Below are 18,542 nucleotides of genomic sequence, written 5' to 3'. Positions count from 1 at the left end.
ATGTTCTCATTTAAAACTGCCCAATAAGAGAATAAAGCTCAATCACCAGCCTTTTGCACTGCACCCCCCCCCCGCCCCCAAAGTACTACAAAATTCTAGAAGCTACCTGTTTACAGGATGTTAAGCTCATTTGCATAATAGCTCCTTTTGTTATGCGAATGTCACCTTTCAACCTTCCAGTGGTAAATCTCTAGTTAGAACTGCAATAATGCCAGCAAGTGTTAAAGCATGTTTCAGATTTGCAGGACTCCAAATCACAGCAAGTGAATAAAGAACAAAGAAAATTACAGCACAGGAACAGGCCCTTCGGCCCTCCCAGCCTCTGCCGATCCAGATCCTTTATCTAAACCTGTCGCCTATTTTCCAAGGATCTACTTCCCTCTGTTCCCCGCCCGTTCATATATCTGTCTAGATGCATCTTAAATGAAGCTATCGTGCCCGCCTCTACCACCTCCGCTGGCAAAGCGTTCCAGGCACCCACCACCCTTTGCGTTTAAAAAAAAACTTTCCACGCACATCTCCCTTAAACTTTCCCCCTCTCACCTTGAAATCGTGACCCCTTGTAATTGACCCCTTGTAATGGTGCTGGATGGGGTTGTCGAGTGTGAAAATTGGGCGCCATGTAAAGTGGGCTTCCCATTCTCTCTATCTTTTGTAACCTCCCCCTGCGAACTCTTCATTTCTTTTTTTTTTGCCCCTCTTCCTGTTTTGGCTTCAGCACGGGTGGCTGCCACTTTAGTTATCGAGTCCCACGCCTTGGAATGCCCTCCTGCAACTCTTCTGCTGCACCACCTCTCTTGCTTCCTGTGAACTGATTTGCTTTGGACAGGCTTTTGCAATGTCTGCCAATCATCTCTGCCCATTCAGCATCCCACGTTTTATCTGATTACACCTTTGAAGCAACAGCTTGTGGTTTTTAAAAAAAAATACATTATGGGTGCTATATAAATACCATTAATTGTTGGGCAGCAAATGGTACATTCCAGATTCTGGTTGATATGCTTGTGGGAGTTATAATGATGCAGAACTAGAAAGTTTCTAATCTCTTTTACACATTTAGGTTATATGATATAGTTGAACTCGTGAGGACCCTGAAATTTGGACATTAAACCAAAGAATGTAACTATTAACTCAAAAAAGCCCAATGAGAGAGTTCCTTCCAATTAATGTTACTTTCATTGTCATAGATTTGATTGAATTTATTGAGTCTCCTGACCGAGGTGAATGACGGTGGCAAGCAGGACATTCAAATAATTAGAGAATTTAAACTCCTTTTCACTTAGGACAGCTGTGTTTTGCAGAATGTTTGATCTCCTTAACCCACGCGTATCTTTCAATTCATCCCAACATTTGCTGATCTCGCTGTCTTTGCAGGTTCAAGATTTTGATGATGGATTTTGGGCAGGTAGCCAGCTTGCCTGCTGGCCACAAGGAACCACGCCTTGGTCCTACTTCCCCGAGATCTCCATCTACCTCCGAGGCGAGAACTCTACCCAGTCTTTCCGAATCACCATCTTGCCACAGGTAAGACCTGACCTGGGTCAACAGCATCTTTAGCCTACATCTACCACATCCTCGTGCATTCGAAATGATAGATATGAACGGCTCAGTATTGTGTCTGGGTGTCGTGCGCACAATATCCTACGAGTGCAGATAAACTGGGTTGTCAGATGATGAGAGGACTGCGTTGAACAATTGTAAACCGCTTGACTATTTATTGCAGTTTAATGAAATAATAATAATCGCTTATTGTCACAAGTAGGCTTCAAATGAAGTTACTGTGAAAAGCCCCTAGTCGCCACATTCCGGCGCCTGTTCGGGGAGGCTGTTACGGGAATCATGTCCACAATGATACCAATAAGCAAAGCCACCATAGTCCCAGATGACCATAGGCCGCTTTCCCCTTTGAGACAGAGAGCTGATTGGTGGTGGTTTATCCTGAGGATCACCACACTTCAGGGCGAAGGGTAAGATTGAGAAGGTGGGGCCTTCATTGAAAATGGAACATACAGTGCAGAAAGAGGCCATTCGGCCCATTGAGTCTGCACCGACCCACTTAAGCCCTCCCTTCCACCCTATCCCCGTAACCCAATAACCCCTCCTAACCTTTTTGGACACTAAGGGCAATTTAGCATGGTCAATCCACCTAACCTGCATGTCTTTGGACTGTGGGAGGAAACCGGAGCACCCGGAGGAAACCCACGCAGACACGGAGAGAACGTGCAGTTACCCAGCGGGGAATAGAACCTGGGACCCTGGCACTGTGAAGCCACAGTGCTATCCACTTGTGCTACAGTGCTATTCATGAATAACCTCAGCCGATACAGGAATTGAATACGCGCCGTTGGCCTCGCTCTGCATCACGAACCAGTTGTCCAGCCTACTGAGCTACCCCGACCCCAATAAGCTGTTGGCCGGTGCTCATTTTGGGTTCTGCCAGTGCCACTCGGCTCCAGATCCAATTGCAGCCTTTACTCAAAATGGACAAAAGAAGAGAACTCCAAAGGTGAGTTAAGAGCAACTGCCCTTGGGTCGGTGAAGGAGACTCTCAGCTGGCACAAAGTGTACTAAGCTCAAAGGAATATAGTTGTTGCTGCAATATATATTGTTGTGATGACCTGTGTCTTGTTGCACTTACTGGTGTATGTTACTATACAGTTATACATCCAGCCAATGGCCGATATTGGAGTCAAGATGGATTGCTATCGATTTGGAATCTCCTCGTCCTCCAATGGACTGGTCCTGGGTGCCACTGTGATGGAGGGCTTCTATGTCATCTTCGACAGGGCACAAAAACGAGTTGGATTTTCTGCCAGCTCATGTGCAGGTAGGTCTTTGGTTCCAGGTGGTTTCCTACACTTTATTTGGGTGGGGGTGGGGGGGGGTGTCAATCAACATTTATTATGCAGTGTTTTTAATACGCTGTGTGTCACAGGGCTAAACAACAGTAAGAGTTCAGTTCTCTGAGCTAGGAGGCTGAAAGAGCCTTGATTCCTGATCTCGCTGAAAGGACGTGATCTGTGGTGGTTTTGTTTTTTTAAACGAAGCAAGTTGTTACTCAAAGAACTGGCTTAAAATCTCTAAACTTGTTTGCTTGTCACAGAAGTTCCTCTGTTGCACAGTATACAGTGGGACCCTCTGTGGCTGGATCGAAGCTTGCACAAAGAATGTTGGAACGAGGGAGCAGTTAACACTACGTCGTTACAGAGCTTACTAATCGTAGAACTGATGTGTTTGCAAACTGTGATAATTGTAGATCTCTCCATTTTCCTCTGAAGGAGCAAATACTACCTGTCTAAAAAGTGTTTTGTCATTCTTTTTCCTGTCGTGCTATCATAATGAACGATGCTGCAGCATGATTTATGAATGACAGAAGGTTTGACCAATTAATAGTCAGCAGCAATGTTTAGTACTGTTGCATCACTCCCAAGGGCAGCTCCGGAATTGTTGCTGGTTTTGTGGGCTTTCCTCTACACTTCTGGCAGGATAATGGGGGCGGCTTCAAGGAATTCTCAGCTTTAACCCTTTTGGAACGCTACAGGCCGTGAATCTCCTCTGACTAGCTTCCAGTCCTGTGGGCCTTCTGCTGTACTTCCAGAAAACGTGATCACGGTGGAGTGGGAGCAGTTCCGAGGACATTCCCCAGGCTCTCGTGTTCTGCTGCAGACAGTGGGTGGTATTTTGAACTTCAGTAGGGGGTGGACCGATGGATCTGACGGCTATTTGCAAGTTGGGTCCCCAACCAATTTGCAAGTCCACTGACTTGAAAAATGGCCAAATAATGTTGGCACTTTTGCGCCACCTTCCAAAAACTTATAGTTGCCTCTGGATCTCGAGGTGGCCCTGGCAACCGTGAGCAATCCCAAGCAATAATGCTGCACAGGGCAGGGATTGATGCCATTTTTTGAGCTCTGCTTGACTCACAATCTGTGCCCTGTTGAAACCTTGAGGTAACATTAAAAAGAAAACTGGGAAGAAACTGTGCCTGGTCTTGCTTTTTAGTGGCATCGCTGAACAGGTTATGTGCCTGCGATTCAGACACTGGTTGCAAAATAAAGGGATCCTATCTGAGTAACAACTTGCATTTGAATAGTGCACTTAATGTCGTAACACGTCACAAGGTGCCTGATGGGAGTGTTGTCAAACAAAATTTAACACCAAGCCACATAGAGATGGTAGGACAGGTCAACACAAACTTGGTCAAAGAGGTAGGTTTTGACCAGCACCTTTTGAAGGTGGAAAGAGAGGGGTAATTCCAGATGTTGTAGCCTTGGGCAGCTGAAGACATGACAGCCAATGGTGGAGCAATGACAGTCCAGAACGTGATGTGGAAATGCCGGCGTTGGACTGGGGTGAGTGCAGTAAGAAGTCTTACAACACCAGGTAAAATCCAATAGGCTTGTTTCAAATCATTAGCTTTCAGAGCACTGCTCCTTCCTCAGGTGAATGGAGAGATAGGTTCCAGAAACCTATATATAGAAAAAGTCAAAGATGCAAGGCAATGCTTTAAATGCGAGCATTTGCAGGTAATTAAGTCTCTACAGATCCAGAGAGAGGGGTAATCCCAGATTAAAGAGCTGTGAATTGTCTCAAGCCAAGACAGTTGGTAGGATTTTGCAAGACCAGGCCAGATGGTGGGGAGGTGAATGTAATGCAACATGAATTCAAGGTCCTGGTTAAGGCCTGTAAAGACTTAATTACTTGCAAATGCTGGCATTCAAAGTATCGTCTTGCATCTTTGACTTTGTCTATATCTATGTTTCTGGAACCTACCTCTCCATTCACCCGAGGAAGGAGCAGTGCTCCAAAAGCTACAGATCCAGAGCGTATAAGAGGTTCAAACTGGAGGGATTGCCAATGTTTGGTAGGGCTGGAGGAGGTTACGGAGATGGGGACTAGTCCCAAAGTTAATTGCAAAATGAATGAACCTTTGTCTCCGACTGAAAAACTATGGAGGAGGAAGAATCGATTTGATTTCCAAACATTTTAACAAATCCTCGCACCATGTGTCATCTTCTGTCATTTTGCAAAATTGAAATGACCAGCATGGTTGACGCACTGGTTGATTTAACCTGAACCTGACTGCACATTACACAGATACAGTGATAACATGGAGGATACACAGGATGAGCCGTTCATAAGACCATAAAAAAAGTAAATAGGAACAGGGATAGACCAATCAGCCCTTCGAGCCTGCTCTGCCATTTTATGAGATTGTGGCTGATCTCCCTCAGGTCCACTGTTGTGCCCTTATTAAGCTGCGTCACTCGCCGCGTTCAGTAACCCTGCTGCGCAATTTCTTCAGTGACACCCTAGCTGATTGAAGAAAGCAAAAACCTTAGACAATTGGATAAAACAGCAAAACAAAACTGTTTGGATTAGAAACCAGTGCCCCCCCCCCCCCCTTCGAACCTGGAGATTGGTTGACGTGTTTGGTTTGTCCCAGGTCTGGAGATTAGCTCTGACACTCCTGTCAAGCCAATAGCATATTGCATTTATGTAACACCTTTTTAAAATGTAGTAAAACATCTCCAGGTGCTTCACAGAAGGAGGTGTTTTGTGGCCAAATGTTTGACCAAGGAGCGTCTTGAAGTTTGGGGCTGGGGGAGTGGGGGGGAGGCGGGGGGGGGGGGGGGGGGGCTGAATTTGGGGGTGAATTCCAGAGCATGAAGCCCAAGCTGCTGGAGGAATGGCCGCCAATAGTGGAGCGATTATAATCCAGGTCAGAAATTTATCATGGCGTCCAGAAATTTATCATGGCGTCCATGACTCCAGTTATGGAATCTGAACCTTGAGCTTGCACCATCTGTACGTCGATTCAATTATTTGAGGAAAAGTAAATTCACATTTCCTCATGTTGAGGATCACCAGAAACAACTGGAGTTTATTCTGTCGGGCAGCCTAAGTTCTAAATTTCATTGCTTTTTAAAAAAAATCAAATAATCGCCCCCCCCTCAGTGTGAAGATACCAGCTCATGCTGAGTTCCGGTGTGAAGTGCACTTGATGCCATGTTGCACGTCTATATTTGTCATGAGCAGTCCTTGATGTCGTCATCCAGCTGTTCGATTGTAAAGAGGATGTCTGCGCCAAATCCAATGTCTCGCCTTGCTATGTTTGTGGTGTGCAAGCCTGGAATGAGCGTCACTCATTGAATCCTGCAAGATTCTGAAGAGGTTTGATAGGGTAGTCGCTGAGAGATTGTTTCTGCTGCTTGGGGAATCTAAACCACGAGGGCACAGTCTCGGGATAAAGGGCTGGCCATCTAGGGCTGAGGTGAAGAGAAATTACTTCACTCAAAGGGTTGTGAATCATTGGGATTCAGTACCCACAGGGTTTGTGGAAGCTCCATCACTGAATACATTTTAAGGCTGGGGCAGATGGAGTCTTGGACTTTACAGGGTATCGAGGGGCATGAGGCACAGACAGGTAAACCCAGGGTCAGCCATGATCCTATTGAATGGCAGAGCCGACTCAGTGGTCTCCTATTTCCGAATGCACACTGTCTCCTAGAAATCACGCACTAGCCATTAAGAGCAGAACGTTTGCTGATTCCTGGAGTAGCGATGATGAAGCCATTAGAGGAATCCTATCGAAATCCAGTTACCCGTTTGATTGAACCCAAGTCTAAATAGCTCAGTACCACAGTACATAGTCCAATGGCCCACTCGGCTATCACCAGATAAGTTTTTGTTTGTCCCATTTCTGATTGCGCATCTTTCTTCCAATGGCAAATATTAATTGGCATGAAGAACTGCTGAACTTTTATTCCCCTTTTCTTAAATTTACCCCTTTTATTTCCAATCCACTCTCTCTCTTTGGATGGTTGGGTGTTAAGAATCCATCCTGCGAGAGTATGCTCCATTTTCAAAAGAAGTTGACTTCTTTCCCTGGACTCTACTGCTTGGTATCCATGTGGACAGGGGAGTGGAGAGAGCTAGTCCTAGCACTTGAGGTCCCGTGTACTCCAGTTTTAACGTACAGTGTCTTCTTTCAGCTTCACTTCCCAATGAAGGAAAGATAGACAAATTGTTACTTTTTTGCGCTTTTCTCATGCGAGAACTATCCAAGTTGTGTGCATTTCATTAAATAGGAGTTGGCATGGCTGGTAGTCCCAAAGAAATTTGATTGGAACATGGTATGTTGGTCCGGGAAGTTTTTTTTCCATTCTGTTAATGTCGTAGTGGGAAATAGTAGCAGGAATAGGCCATTTGGCCCATCAAGCCTGTCCTTCCATTCAATAAAATAAATCATGACTGATCGGATTGTAACTCTGGCTCCACTTTCCTGCCTGCTTCCCATAAACTCCACTCTCTTGTAGATCGGAAATCCCATTTCCTTTAGCCTTATTTATTCAGGCTTTGGGCAAAATATTTGAGACGAAATAAGAGTTAAGGGGGGGAGGGGGAGGAATATTAAGTAACAAGTTATAATGTGAAATGCACAACATGAACGGGTGGTGGAAGCAGGTTAAATTTTTTTTAAGATTAATTTTATCGTTTTTTAAAAATTCTTTCACGAGTGTCACTGGCTCGGCCAGCCTTTGTTGCCCATCCCTAATTACCCGTGAGAAGGTGTTGGTGAGCCGTTTTCTTCGACCGCTGCAGTCCATGTGGTGTAGGTACACCCACCGTGCTGTCAGGGAGGGAGTTCCAGGATTTTCACCCCGCGACAGTGAAGGAACGCCGATGGCGACATGTCGGTGTGGCGAGTGGCTTGGAGAGGAACCTACGGGAGGTCACGTTCTCACATGTTGCTGCCCTTTGTCCGACTAGGGGGTAGGGGTTTCTGATTTGGAAGGTGAAATATTTGGAAAGAAAAAATGTACAGGGCTACAGAGGAGGGGCAGGCGTGTAGGACTAATCATATTTGCTCTTGTAAACAGCCAGCATAATTCTGACTGGGCCAAATGGCCACCGCGTACACTATAATCAGCCTGTAACATTATGCCTTTGACCAGGGGTGGGCAAACTACGGCCCGCGGGCCGCATGCGGCCCGCCAAAGGTATTTCTGCGGCCCACCAAGTCATTAAAAAAAAATAAAAAATTTCTTTTAAAAATTTTTTTTTTTTTTTAATTTTTTTTAAGGTTAATGGGGGGGGGCTGTTGGGTTACTTACTGGTATAGGGTGGATACGTTGACTTGAGTAGGGTGATCATTGCTCGGCACAACGTCGAGGGCCGAAGGGCCTGTTCTGTGCTGTACTGTTCTATGTTCTATATGAGGCGCCCAGAATCATAACCGGGTGAAGTAATTATTTTACTTAATATACTATGCGGCCCTTTGTGAATTGTGAATTTCTGAATGTGGCCCTTGCACGGAAAAGTTTGCCCACCCCTGCCTTTGACTGTTTGTTTTCTACTGAAATTAGAGGATTTTCATGGAGGTGGAAAAGGAAATTCCGCCCATTTCTAGACCAACCTCGACTACCCAAAATGTCCTTTCTCTCTCTTCCCAAATGTTTCTATTGCTTCCTGATCACAGCTCCTCCCCTGGTAAGTTGTGAGGGTTTTGAACGGGGTGAAATCGGCATCAGAATTGGGATGCGCACCCATTGCGAAGAAATTGCTAATTTTTCTATTTGATGCAAAGACCCGAGTGCTTGGGAATGAAATACGTTTCCTTGATTTGCACCTTGCATCAAAGTCTAACCGCTCAACATAAAGCTTTCTGCACTCCATCCTAATCAAAAAGCTTTTATCTCCTTCTCCCACCCTTTATCCACTGTTGTAAATAACTATTGCACTGCCACCTTGTGTTGCCTTGACGATATTGCAATTTATTTTTCTGAGATAGAGCAAGGTTTTGCTCGTTTTCTTTCTGGTCTTTCTCTTCCCCCCCCCCCCCCCCCCCCCCCCAATGACGCCACATTACAATTTTGTTTTTAAAAAGAAGCTGACAGCAATGTGGTTGATCTAATCCAGATTTTTTTTAATTTTTTTACACCATTTGTGCTCTCAGCACTGCTCTGATCATTGCATTCCATATAGAGTTATTAAACTGTCCATGTTTTAATTGCATTCCTTCACTGGATACGAGTGCCATTGGCTAGGCTAGCATTTATTCGCCATCTCTAATTGACCTTGAGAAGGTCATGGTGAGGTATCATAGAACACAGAACATACAGTGCAGAAGGAGGCCATTGGGCCCATCGAGTCTGTACCGACCCACTGAAGCCCTCACTTCCACCCTATCCCCGTAACCCAATAACCACTCCTATCCCCGTAACCCAATAACCCCTCCTAACTTTTTTGGTCACTAAGGGCAATTTAGCATGGCCAATCCACCTAACCTGCACGTCTTTGGACTGTGGGAGGAAACCGGAGCACCCGGAGGAAACCCACGCAGACATGGGGAGAAGGTGCAGACAGTGACCCAGCGGGGAATCGAACCTGGGACCCTGGCGCTGTGAAGCTACAATGCTATCCACTTGTGCTACCACAGTCCATGTGGTGTAGGTACACCCACAGTGCTGTTAAGTCTGCATTTATCTTGTACTTTCATGAAAATAAAACTAAAAATTACTCGACTTCAGAGAAGTTCAGTTTATTCCAGCCTTAAACTCGGGTATACAAGCTCCGAATAGCTGCAGCTATTTAAATAGGTCGACCGCTTAAACGTTTTGTTATTCATTCATGGCATGTGGGCACAGATGCACAGAGTCTTTCTTCAGTGGTGAGATTAGAAAGTGTAGATGTACCAAGGGACCTGGGTGCCCTCATCAATAAGCCACTGAAAGCAACATGCAGGTGCAGCAATGGTGTGTTCGCCTTTATCGCAAGAGGATTTGAGTGCAGGAGTAGCAAAGTCTTCCATTGTCTTGGACCGTGGTTCGACCGCACCTGGAGTGCTGCGTGTAGTTTTGATCCCTTTTCCTTGGGAAGTATATTATTGCCATAGAGGGAGCGCAACAAAGGTTCACCTGACCAGTTCCCGGGATGGCAGGGCTGTCCTATGAAGAGAGATTGGGGAAACTGGGCCTGTATTTCGAAGAATAAGAGGTGATTTCACAGAAACCTACAAAATGATTAGAAATAAGGCTGGGTAGATACGGATCAGATGTTTCCCCTGGTTGGCGAGTCTAGAACCAAGGAGCACTATTTTAAAATGAGGGGGAAGCCACTTGGGACCGAGATGAGAGGAATTTCTTCACTCGGATGATTGTGAATCTTTGGAATTCTCTATCCCAGAGGGCTGTGAAAGCTCAGTCATTGAGTATGTTTCAATCAGTGATAGATTTCTAAATACCAATGACATAAAGGGATATGGGGATCGTGTGTGGGATGGGTAAGGCATTGAAGTGGATGATTGTCTTGAATGGCAGACCACACTCGATGGGCCAAATAACCTACTTCTGTGTTCATTGTGGTCTGATGCAGCTGGGTTACTTGCTCGGCCATTTCAGGGGCCAGTTATCGGTCAACTCATTACTGAGAATCTGGGGTCATACCGAGACCAGGCTGGGGAGAGTCATTTTCCCAAAGGGCCTTAAGTGAAACAGACACAGTTACCTATCTGATAGTTTCCTGATCGCTAGCATTTTATTCCAGGAATCATTTAATTAACTAAATTTAAAATTCTCTAGCTACAGTACATAGAACATACAACACAGAAGGAGGCTATTCGTCCCATCGAGTCTGCACCGACCCACTTAAGCCCTCACTTCAACCCTATCCCCTTAACCCTCCCAACTGACACCAAGGAAAATTTAGCATGGCCAATCCATCTAACCTGCACATCTTTGGACTGTGGGAGGAAACCGGAACACCCGGAGGAAACACACGCAGACACGGGGAGAACGTGCAGACTGCGCCAAGACAGTGACCTAGCAGGGAATCAATCCTGAGACCCTGGCGCTGTGAAGCCACAGTGCTAACCACTATGCTACCGTGCTGCCCGTAGTAGATCATTAGTCTAGGCCTCTGGATTACTAATGTATAGCACCTCTTAATTAGTCTAAGGCATGTTTTTGTTTCACTTGAGAATTCCTCTTAAGACATGTGTTCTAGATGTATTAGGCTGAAGACTAAATGAGAACTGGGTGCTCTTCCATAGAATAAATTTCTTGATCATGACTTTAGTTGTGAATAATTCCATTGCATAACTTGGCCATTGTGTTAATTATGAATAAAGAGGTTACAAAAAATTCAACCATGAGAGCAGTGTTCTGAATAAAGAAACCATAAATAGAAGGAATATTCAAAGTGATTGAGTTGTACAGAATATGGGTTTATAATGGCGGGGGAGATTGCATTCATCAGATTTTCCTTTTGAATGGAGGATATGGATATAAAGATCCAAGCAAATGTGTTGCTTTCCTTCCAAGAAGGAATTATTTCTTCTCAAGGTTAGATCTTGCCATTTTGTCCAATATCCCACCTATTGGCCCTGATAGAAGCAATCGATAGGGGCCAATGTGAACAAACAGGAATAAGTGTTGTATCTAGTAGCAAACGGATGTATTTTCCAAATGTGTGGATTGTGCTGAAAATTTCTGAAGCAGAATATGATTACTGCAACAACTTCTCTAAATTCCAGAATTGGGATTCATAAACTTGGATCAGGAAGCTCCAACTGGTTGTCTTATTTAAGTCTGCTAGCTCGAATTCTTGCTTTTCCCTCCATGTACTGTTATAACTCTCTGACTTGCTCATCAAAGCTTCCCTCCCTTTTCTGTGGTGCTGGGCCTTCTGTTGTAGAATCCTACTTTGCATTCACCAATTGGAGTAAATGCTCTCTGGTCACCTGGGGAAACAAAATCTCTGAGGATTAGACATTCTTCCAAACTGATTCCCAGTATTGCTCAAGTTAGCATTTCCACGACTTGTTGGTGGCAATCAATTCTTCCACCAAACGTGCTCTTTTTTTTTTTAATGGTACCTCCACTAACAGCACAGCCGTTGAAAAGCCTGAATGGCAGGGTTTTGAGGAACGTGGAGGAGCAAACAGATCTTGGGGTTCATGTCCACAGATCTCTGAAGGTTGCCACTCAAGTGGATAGAGCCGTGAAGAAGGCCTATAGTGCGTTAGTGTTTATTAACGGGGCTTGAGTTTAAGTTCCGTGGGATTATGCTGCAACTGTACAGGACCCTGGTGAGACCACATTTGGAATATTGCGTGCAGTTCTGGTCACCTTATTATAGGAAGGATGTGGAAGCATTGGAAAGGGTGCAACGGAGATTTATCAGGATGCTACCATTGGAGGGTGGGTCTCATGAGGAAAGGTTGAGGAAGCTAGGACTTTTCTCATTGGAGCGAAGAGGATGAGAGGCGACTAAATAGAGGTTTATAAGATGATGAGGTGGATAGATAGAGTGGACGTTCAGAGACTATTTCCTCGGGTGGATATAGCTGTTACAAGGGGGCATAACTATAAGGTTCGGGGTGGGAGATATTGGAGGGATGTCCGAGGTAGGTTCTTTACTCGGAGAGTGGTTAGGGTGTGGAACGGACTGCCTGCTGTGATAGTGGAGTCGGACACTTTTTAGGAACTTTCAAGCTGTTATTGGATAGGCACATGGAGCACCCCAGAATGACGGGGAGTGGAATGGCTTGATGTTGGTTTCAAACGAAGCTCGGCACAACATCGAGGGCAGAAGGGCCTGTTCTGTTCTGTACTGTTCTATGTTCTATGTAATTATCATCAGTCCGAGGCATCAAGGGATAACCCGTGCAGAGCCTAGACAGGCCTGTGCCTTTAATAGCCTTGATGTGGAGATGCCGGCGTTGGACTGGGGTGAGCACAGTAAGAAGTCTTACAACACCAGGTTAAAGTCCAACAGGTTTGTTTCAAACACGAGCTTTCAGAGCGCAGCTCCTGAAGGAGCTGCGCTCCGAAAGCTCGTGTTTGAAACAAACCTGTTGGACTTTAACCTGGTGTTGTAAGACTTCTTACTTTAATAGCCTTGGAAGAGACCATATTAAAAAGCCTCGTGTTGACTGCTTTGAAGTGACAACATGATAGATCATGGGGGAATGGATTGAAGGATATTGCCTTGGCAACAAAGAAAGAGAAAACTCAGTTGGTTGGCAGACAAAGTCATTAAACACTAAACGAGATTTGTTTTCTGTCTATCAACAGTCATTGGCGGCACCGCAGTCTCTGAAATTGCTGGTCCATTCTCCGCGACAGATATTTCGAGCAACTGCATCAGCAAACGGTCAAGGACAGAGCCTGCCCTCTGGATCATTTCCTACGTTCTGATCGCGCTGTGTGGCGTTACCATGCTCATTTCAGTCATCCTGCTGATTATCCCTTGCAGACACCAAAGTGGCAACGGTCTCACCGATGATTCATCGCTAATTAGGCATCGCTGGAAATAAAGCCATGCACTTCACCCCCCCCCCCCCCCAGTGTGTTTTGGAGTGAATGCTGGGGTGTTTGCAATTACTCGTGGCAGCCGTGTGGCCTGGTGCCTGGAGGAACAATGATTGTTTACAAATAAAATCATGTTGATTGGTAACTGAGGCCGTGCCAGGGTTGAAAACTGCACCTTCGACCCGTGTTGCAAGGAAAGTACGTTCTACTTAATTGCCCCATCCCCTGATTGCAGCGGAGTGCACTGCATGCTGACCAACATCCGATCTCCTTTTGTAAACTTTGCAATGACTAGTTATGAAATGGGTTGGCAGTCGGGCATTTTGTCTCGACCCTCCGCAGGCTTTGGAAAGTTTTTCTCCCCACCGACATTATGAATGAGCCGTGAGATCATGGGTTGATTTTTCAAATTGTAGGGCAGCAGTGGTTAGCACTGGTGCCTCGTGACGCCGAGGCCCTGGGTTCGATCCCGACTATGGGCCACTGTCCGTGTGGAGTTTGCACATTCTCCCTGTGTCTGCGTGGGTTTCACCCCCACAACCCAAAGAGGTGCATCTTAGATGGATTGGCCATGCTAAATTGCCCCTTAATTGAAAAATAAATTGGGTACTCTAAATCTTTTTTTAAAAATCTTCAAATTGTTATGTTATTGGGCAAGGTTCCTCTCACCGGCTATTCTAAACCAAAGAGCCATAGGAGAAAGGGGAAGCTAAACAATGTCAGTAAGTCATGATGTGAAGATGCCGGCGTTGGACTGCTGTGGGCACAGTAAGAAGTCTTACAGCACCATGTTAAAGCCCAATAGGTTTATTTGGAATCACGAGCTTTCAAAACATAGCTCCGACTCACCTGACGAAGGAGCTATGCTCTGAAAGCTAGTGATTCCAACTAAACATATTGAACTTTTAACCTGGTGTGTAAGACTTCTTACAATGTCAGTATGTGTACAGCATCTGTTACATTTTGGAGTCACAGGTCAATTCAACAGAATATATCTTTTTTTTTTGCTTCCTATATTTGAAGATGACGATTGTAAACCCTTCTTATTGTCAACAGCTGTGTTAAGCCATTATTTGAAACCTAGACAATTGCACTCTTCATATAAACTGCACAACATAATACAACCTAGAAGCTTCCGGGTATCAATTCCAGCCGGTAGGAGTGTTGGGAGCAAATTGACAATCCCGGACCACTGTTGAGTTTTAAAACTTTCGGCCTACCTGTTCACCGTTATGCACAAAATCAGTCTCTCAATCCAGCAGTTCACGGGCTCGTTCAAGTGTCGGTCTAGCGTCTTGCTGCCATCTGTAGGCAGCAACTGCAAGTTGCACCAAACATCTCTGTTGGAAATCCCGTTCCTCCTGTGCGTACCCACGCACGTTTCTCACTGTTCTCTTTAAGGTCCTCATATCCATCCTTTGTGTTCTCAAACTCGAGCACGGTTGATTGCCAATTGTGTAGCCCCAATTGTATTTGAGTGTACAAATACCCTCTGTGGCCTCTTGACGCAAACTGACCCGTTATTAATGGCACTTGGCAAGAAATGGCTGGTACTGTCTCCCCAGTCCAGACACCCCTACAGCGGAAGGTTTCTGACGTGACTCTGGATTTCTGGTTGCAATCACGACAATGGACATGATTCAACACCGCAGCTGAGTGAGAAGAAGGGACAGCGTTTCATGCCTCCCCGCAACTTGTGGGAAATTTGAATGAGACTGCCCATAATTGCGTCAATCGGGAGCTGCTTGCAATCGCCCAGGACTGTGACTTGTAATTCTGTCTAGGAACTAGGGACCATTTGGAGAGTCGGCTGCCTGGGGATGAATGGCTCCATCATCAGCATGCCTACTGGGGAAAGTACACCTGCCCAATTGACTTGGGGAGAGGGCGGTGGGGGTCCAGAAACATCATTGACTGGTGCTTATCTTTGCCAAATGACTTGATTCCACCAGCATTTTTTTTTTTCTTACATGCTTCTGTGAAAGGCAAGATTACGGAGCAGGGGTGTGGGCCGAGGGAGGGTATTCTTTCAGAGGGTTGGTGCAGACCCAATGGGCTGAATGGCCTCCTTCTGCACTGTAGAGATTCTGTGATTCTATCAAGTATCCTGGTGCAGCATATAGTTTGGATGCCCTGTAAATCCCCTTATTCAGCCCCAGCCTCCGGTGGGTATACACCACTGTTCCTTTTTTAGTCCAATCAGTTATCCTATTGACCCTGCGACGACTCAGTCAAATACATATTTTTGAAATTGTTGCAATTCATTGCTTTGGGACATGAACGAGCAAAGCCTCCATCACACAAGCCTGGACTGGGACGTAATTTCTCATTTAATGAAAATCAAGACACTCGAACCAAAAATAAGGATTTTTTAAAATATTAAAATGCTTTGTTTGCCTTCACAGCTCCCCCCCCCCCCCCCCCCCCCGAGCGTGCAGTATTGAAATGTTTATGACATGTAAAATAACAATTGTGGCGTCTTGACACCTTAAAAAGCTTCTGATTGTTAAGAGCTTTTTGCTTTTTAATGTGTGACATAATGTGGTAACATCATACTTAAAGATGAAGTGCCTTGTCAACCAATGTGTCCACCTCTGAAATTTTCCAAAGATTATCGCATATTGTATATCTTTTAATTTTCAGTCTGCTACAGCACGTGTCTTGGGATTATGTAAGAGGCAAACCAGTCACTTTAATAGGACAGCAATTAAGTTATGAATAAAACACTTGGGTTTTGTAAATCTTAAGTAATAAAATAAGCAATCAAAGGAAAGCAAAACCTGAAAAGGACAAACTGATTTGTTTGAAATGCAACATGGATTGCATATGCAAGAAAGTACCATTTTTAAAACAATCCTTGCATAGCTAAAATCAGTAGAAAGTTTTAGTTAGTTCGGGAATTGTTGTAAAATATCGTTGCGTCCATGAGTTGGTGGCTTTGTGTGCAAATATATAGTAATCTTTATTGTCACAAGTAGGCTTACATAAACACTGCAATGAAGTTACTGTGAAAACCCCCGAGTCGCCACACTCCGGTGCCTGTTCGGGTACATGGAAGGAGAATTCAGAATGTCCAAATTACTTAACAGCATACCTTTCGGGACTTGTGGGAGGAAACCGGAGCACCCGGAGAAAGCCCACACAGACACAGGGAGAATGTGCTGACTCTGTGCAGACAGTGACCCAAGCTGGGAATTGAACCTGGGACCCTGGTGCTGTGCTACCGCTCTGCCCATGCCTTACGCATCCCCCCCTTGAGTGCAATACAGAGGGGTGTGAACCTCTGGCAGTGGTGCTGTCTTTGGGTTGAGATGATAAGCTGATGACTCAACTGCCCCATCGAGTGGATGTACAAGATCTCAAGGCAATATTTTGAAACCGACCAAGGCAGCCTCATTAATGACCTAGCCAATATTTAACCCTCACCTGAAGTCGTAAAAAACAGGATTTGCGGCCATTATTGCATCGCTGTTTGCAGGACCTTGGTGTCTGCAAATTGCCTGTCATTACCTTCCTATAGTTACTTTCCTATAGTATGTGAACTGCTTTGGGCCTTCCCGAGATTGTAGTCAAAGAACAAACCAACAAAAGTTAATTTCTGAGCCATACAGATGCTTTACCAGTTGCCTTATCCAAGGCAGGGTGACAGCTAAGATCCCTCTTTAAACATCTGGCCAGAGACGACAAAGGATGGGTTTATGGTCTGATTCATGATCGCCAATCAGTGACCCTACTGGAGATTATGTCTACACCTGCATAGCAAAACATCCTGTTAGCATTCACCAGTTAGCCTTGTGCGCAAGTTCATCAATGTGGGCAAGGTAGCCAGAGGGGAAAGGTCGAGGAGGATGGTGGGGAGGGTGAAGGGACATTGGTTGACGTGATGCCATCCAGCAACTATTGTCCTTCGCCACTGTCACAATGGTGTGTTTTCTCATTGTGTTGTCAGCTTCCCACTCTACTTAATTTTTTTTATTTTTTTTTTTAAATTTAGATTAGCCAATTATTTTTTCCAATTAAGGGGCAATTTAGCGTGGCCAATCCACCTACTCTGCACATTTTTGGGTTGTGGGGGTGAAACCCACGCAGACACGGGGAGAACGTGCAAACTCCACACGGACAGTGACCCAGAGCCGGGATCGAACCTGGGACCTCAGCGCCGTGAGGCGGTTGTGCTAACCACTAGGCCACCATGCTGCCCTCCACCCTACTTAATTATGTCCATGTGGGAAACATGCTCCAAACCTGGCAGGCCCATCCTATTGTCAGCTTGCTGCTTCCTCACTCCAGGTGCCACATTTAAACAGCAGCCGTGCACAGCTTTCCCAATCTCTACAGCACAAGGCAGTTACAGACGGCCCCAAAAGGCATGAAGACCACAGTCCCCAGTTTCACTGACTCCTCCATTGAACACCGGCTGTATGCCATGATGTCCTACCCCGGTGACGGCTGAAGGTGGTCCACCAATCTCACCACTCTGGCTTGGGAGGCGGTGGTCAGCACCAATGTTGTCCATAAGGGGTAAGGCACCCTTTCAGAAAGAGGAGAAATTAACCCATCCATGCCGGCATGGAGGTCAACCATCTCATCACTCAATTCGCATTCTCTCGGTCCCATCACACAATCGCAGGGCTCTTAATCTCTGCCGGTTCAAGGGACATTACTACTCACTCCTTCTCATACACCCTCACATCTCCATCTGGCTTCTGGTGATCATCTCCTCAACTTCTCCATGGCTTCACTCGCCCACCAGTCTTGTCATCTGCTCTGGCACATGTCTTGTTCGCACTCTCTTCATCTGTTTTTATGCAGGAAAGCTTGCACACAATAAAAGGGTCATGCGCCAGACTGGGGGTGAAGTGATGGAACTCTAGGTTCTCGCTCCCTTTTGGAAATCATGCCATTGAGCTGGCGAGAGAGAACATGGGCTGTTCCTGTTGCAACGGTGGGGTCAGAGACAGGCACATACATGAGGATCCTGCATTAGCTCATCCCTCAGTCGATGCTACCATGAGTGTCCTGCTGTTTTTATTTGACTGACATACACTAGTTATCTCTACTTTAGATGATAGGCAGCTCTGCCAAGCGCCCGAGCCCATCAACCAGCCCAGCCCTTGTCTTCAGCCTTGATAACCTGAGATGAGGAACCTGAGGACAGCACCTTTGAACACCCATCACAGCGCTCACCCTCTTCCCTTCTTGGACAGTCCCTCGGAGTCGAAGATG

At 45.6% G+C, this 18,542-nt stretch overlaps 1 protein-coding gene across 1 annotated transcript in view; it reads left to right on the top strand.

Annotated features, from left to right (window-relative positions):
- bace2 (beta-secretase 2) overlaps window positions 1-16,104 on the top strand; it is a 79,954-nt gene extending 63,850 nt beyond the window's left edge. The window contains exons 7-9 of the mRNA XM_038801469.1: window positions 1,375-1,524; window positions 2,659-2,827; window positions 13,080-16,104. Of these exons, the coding sequence (XP_038657397.1) occupies window positions 1,375-1,524; window positions 2,659-2,827; window positions 13,080-13,321 (561 nt within the window). The 3' untranslated portion in view covers window positions 13,322-16,104. The remainder of the gene's footprint in view (window positions 1-1,374; window positions 1,525-2,658; window positions 2,828-13,079) is intronic.
- The last annotated feature ends 2,438 nt before the right edge of the window (window positions 16,105-18,542 follow it).

This window comes from Scyliorhinus canicula, chromosome 7 (genome assembly GCF_902713615.1).
Source record: "Scyliorhinus canicula chromosome 7, sScyCan1.1, whole genome shotgun sequence".
In the NCBI taxonomy this organism is placed as follows: Eukaryota; Metazoa; Chordata; class Chondrichthyes; order Carcharhiniformes; family Scyliorhinidae; genus Scyliorhinus; species Scyliorhinus canicula.
This window is presented reverse-complemented; position numbering and strand designations above follow the sequence as displayed.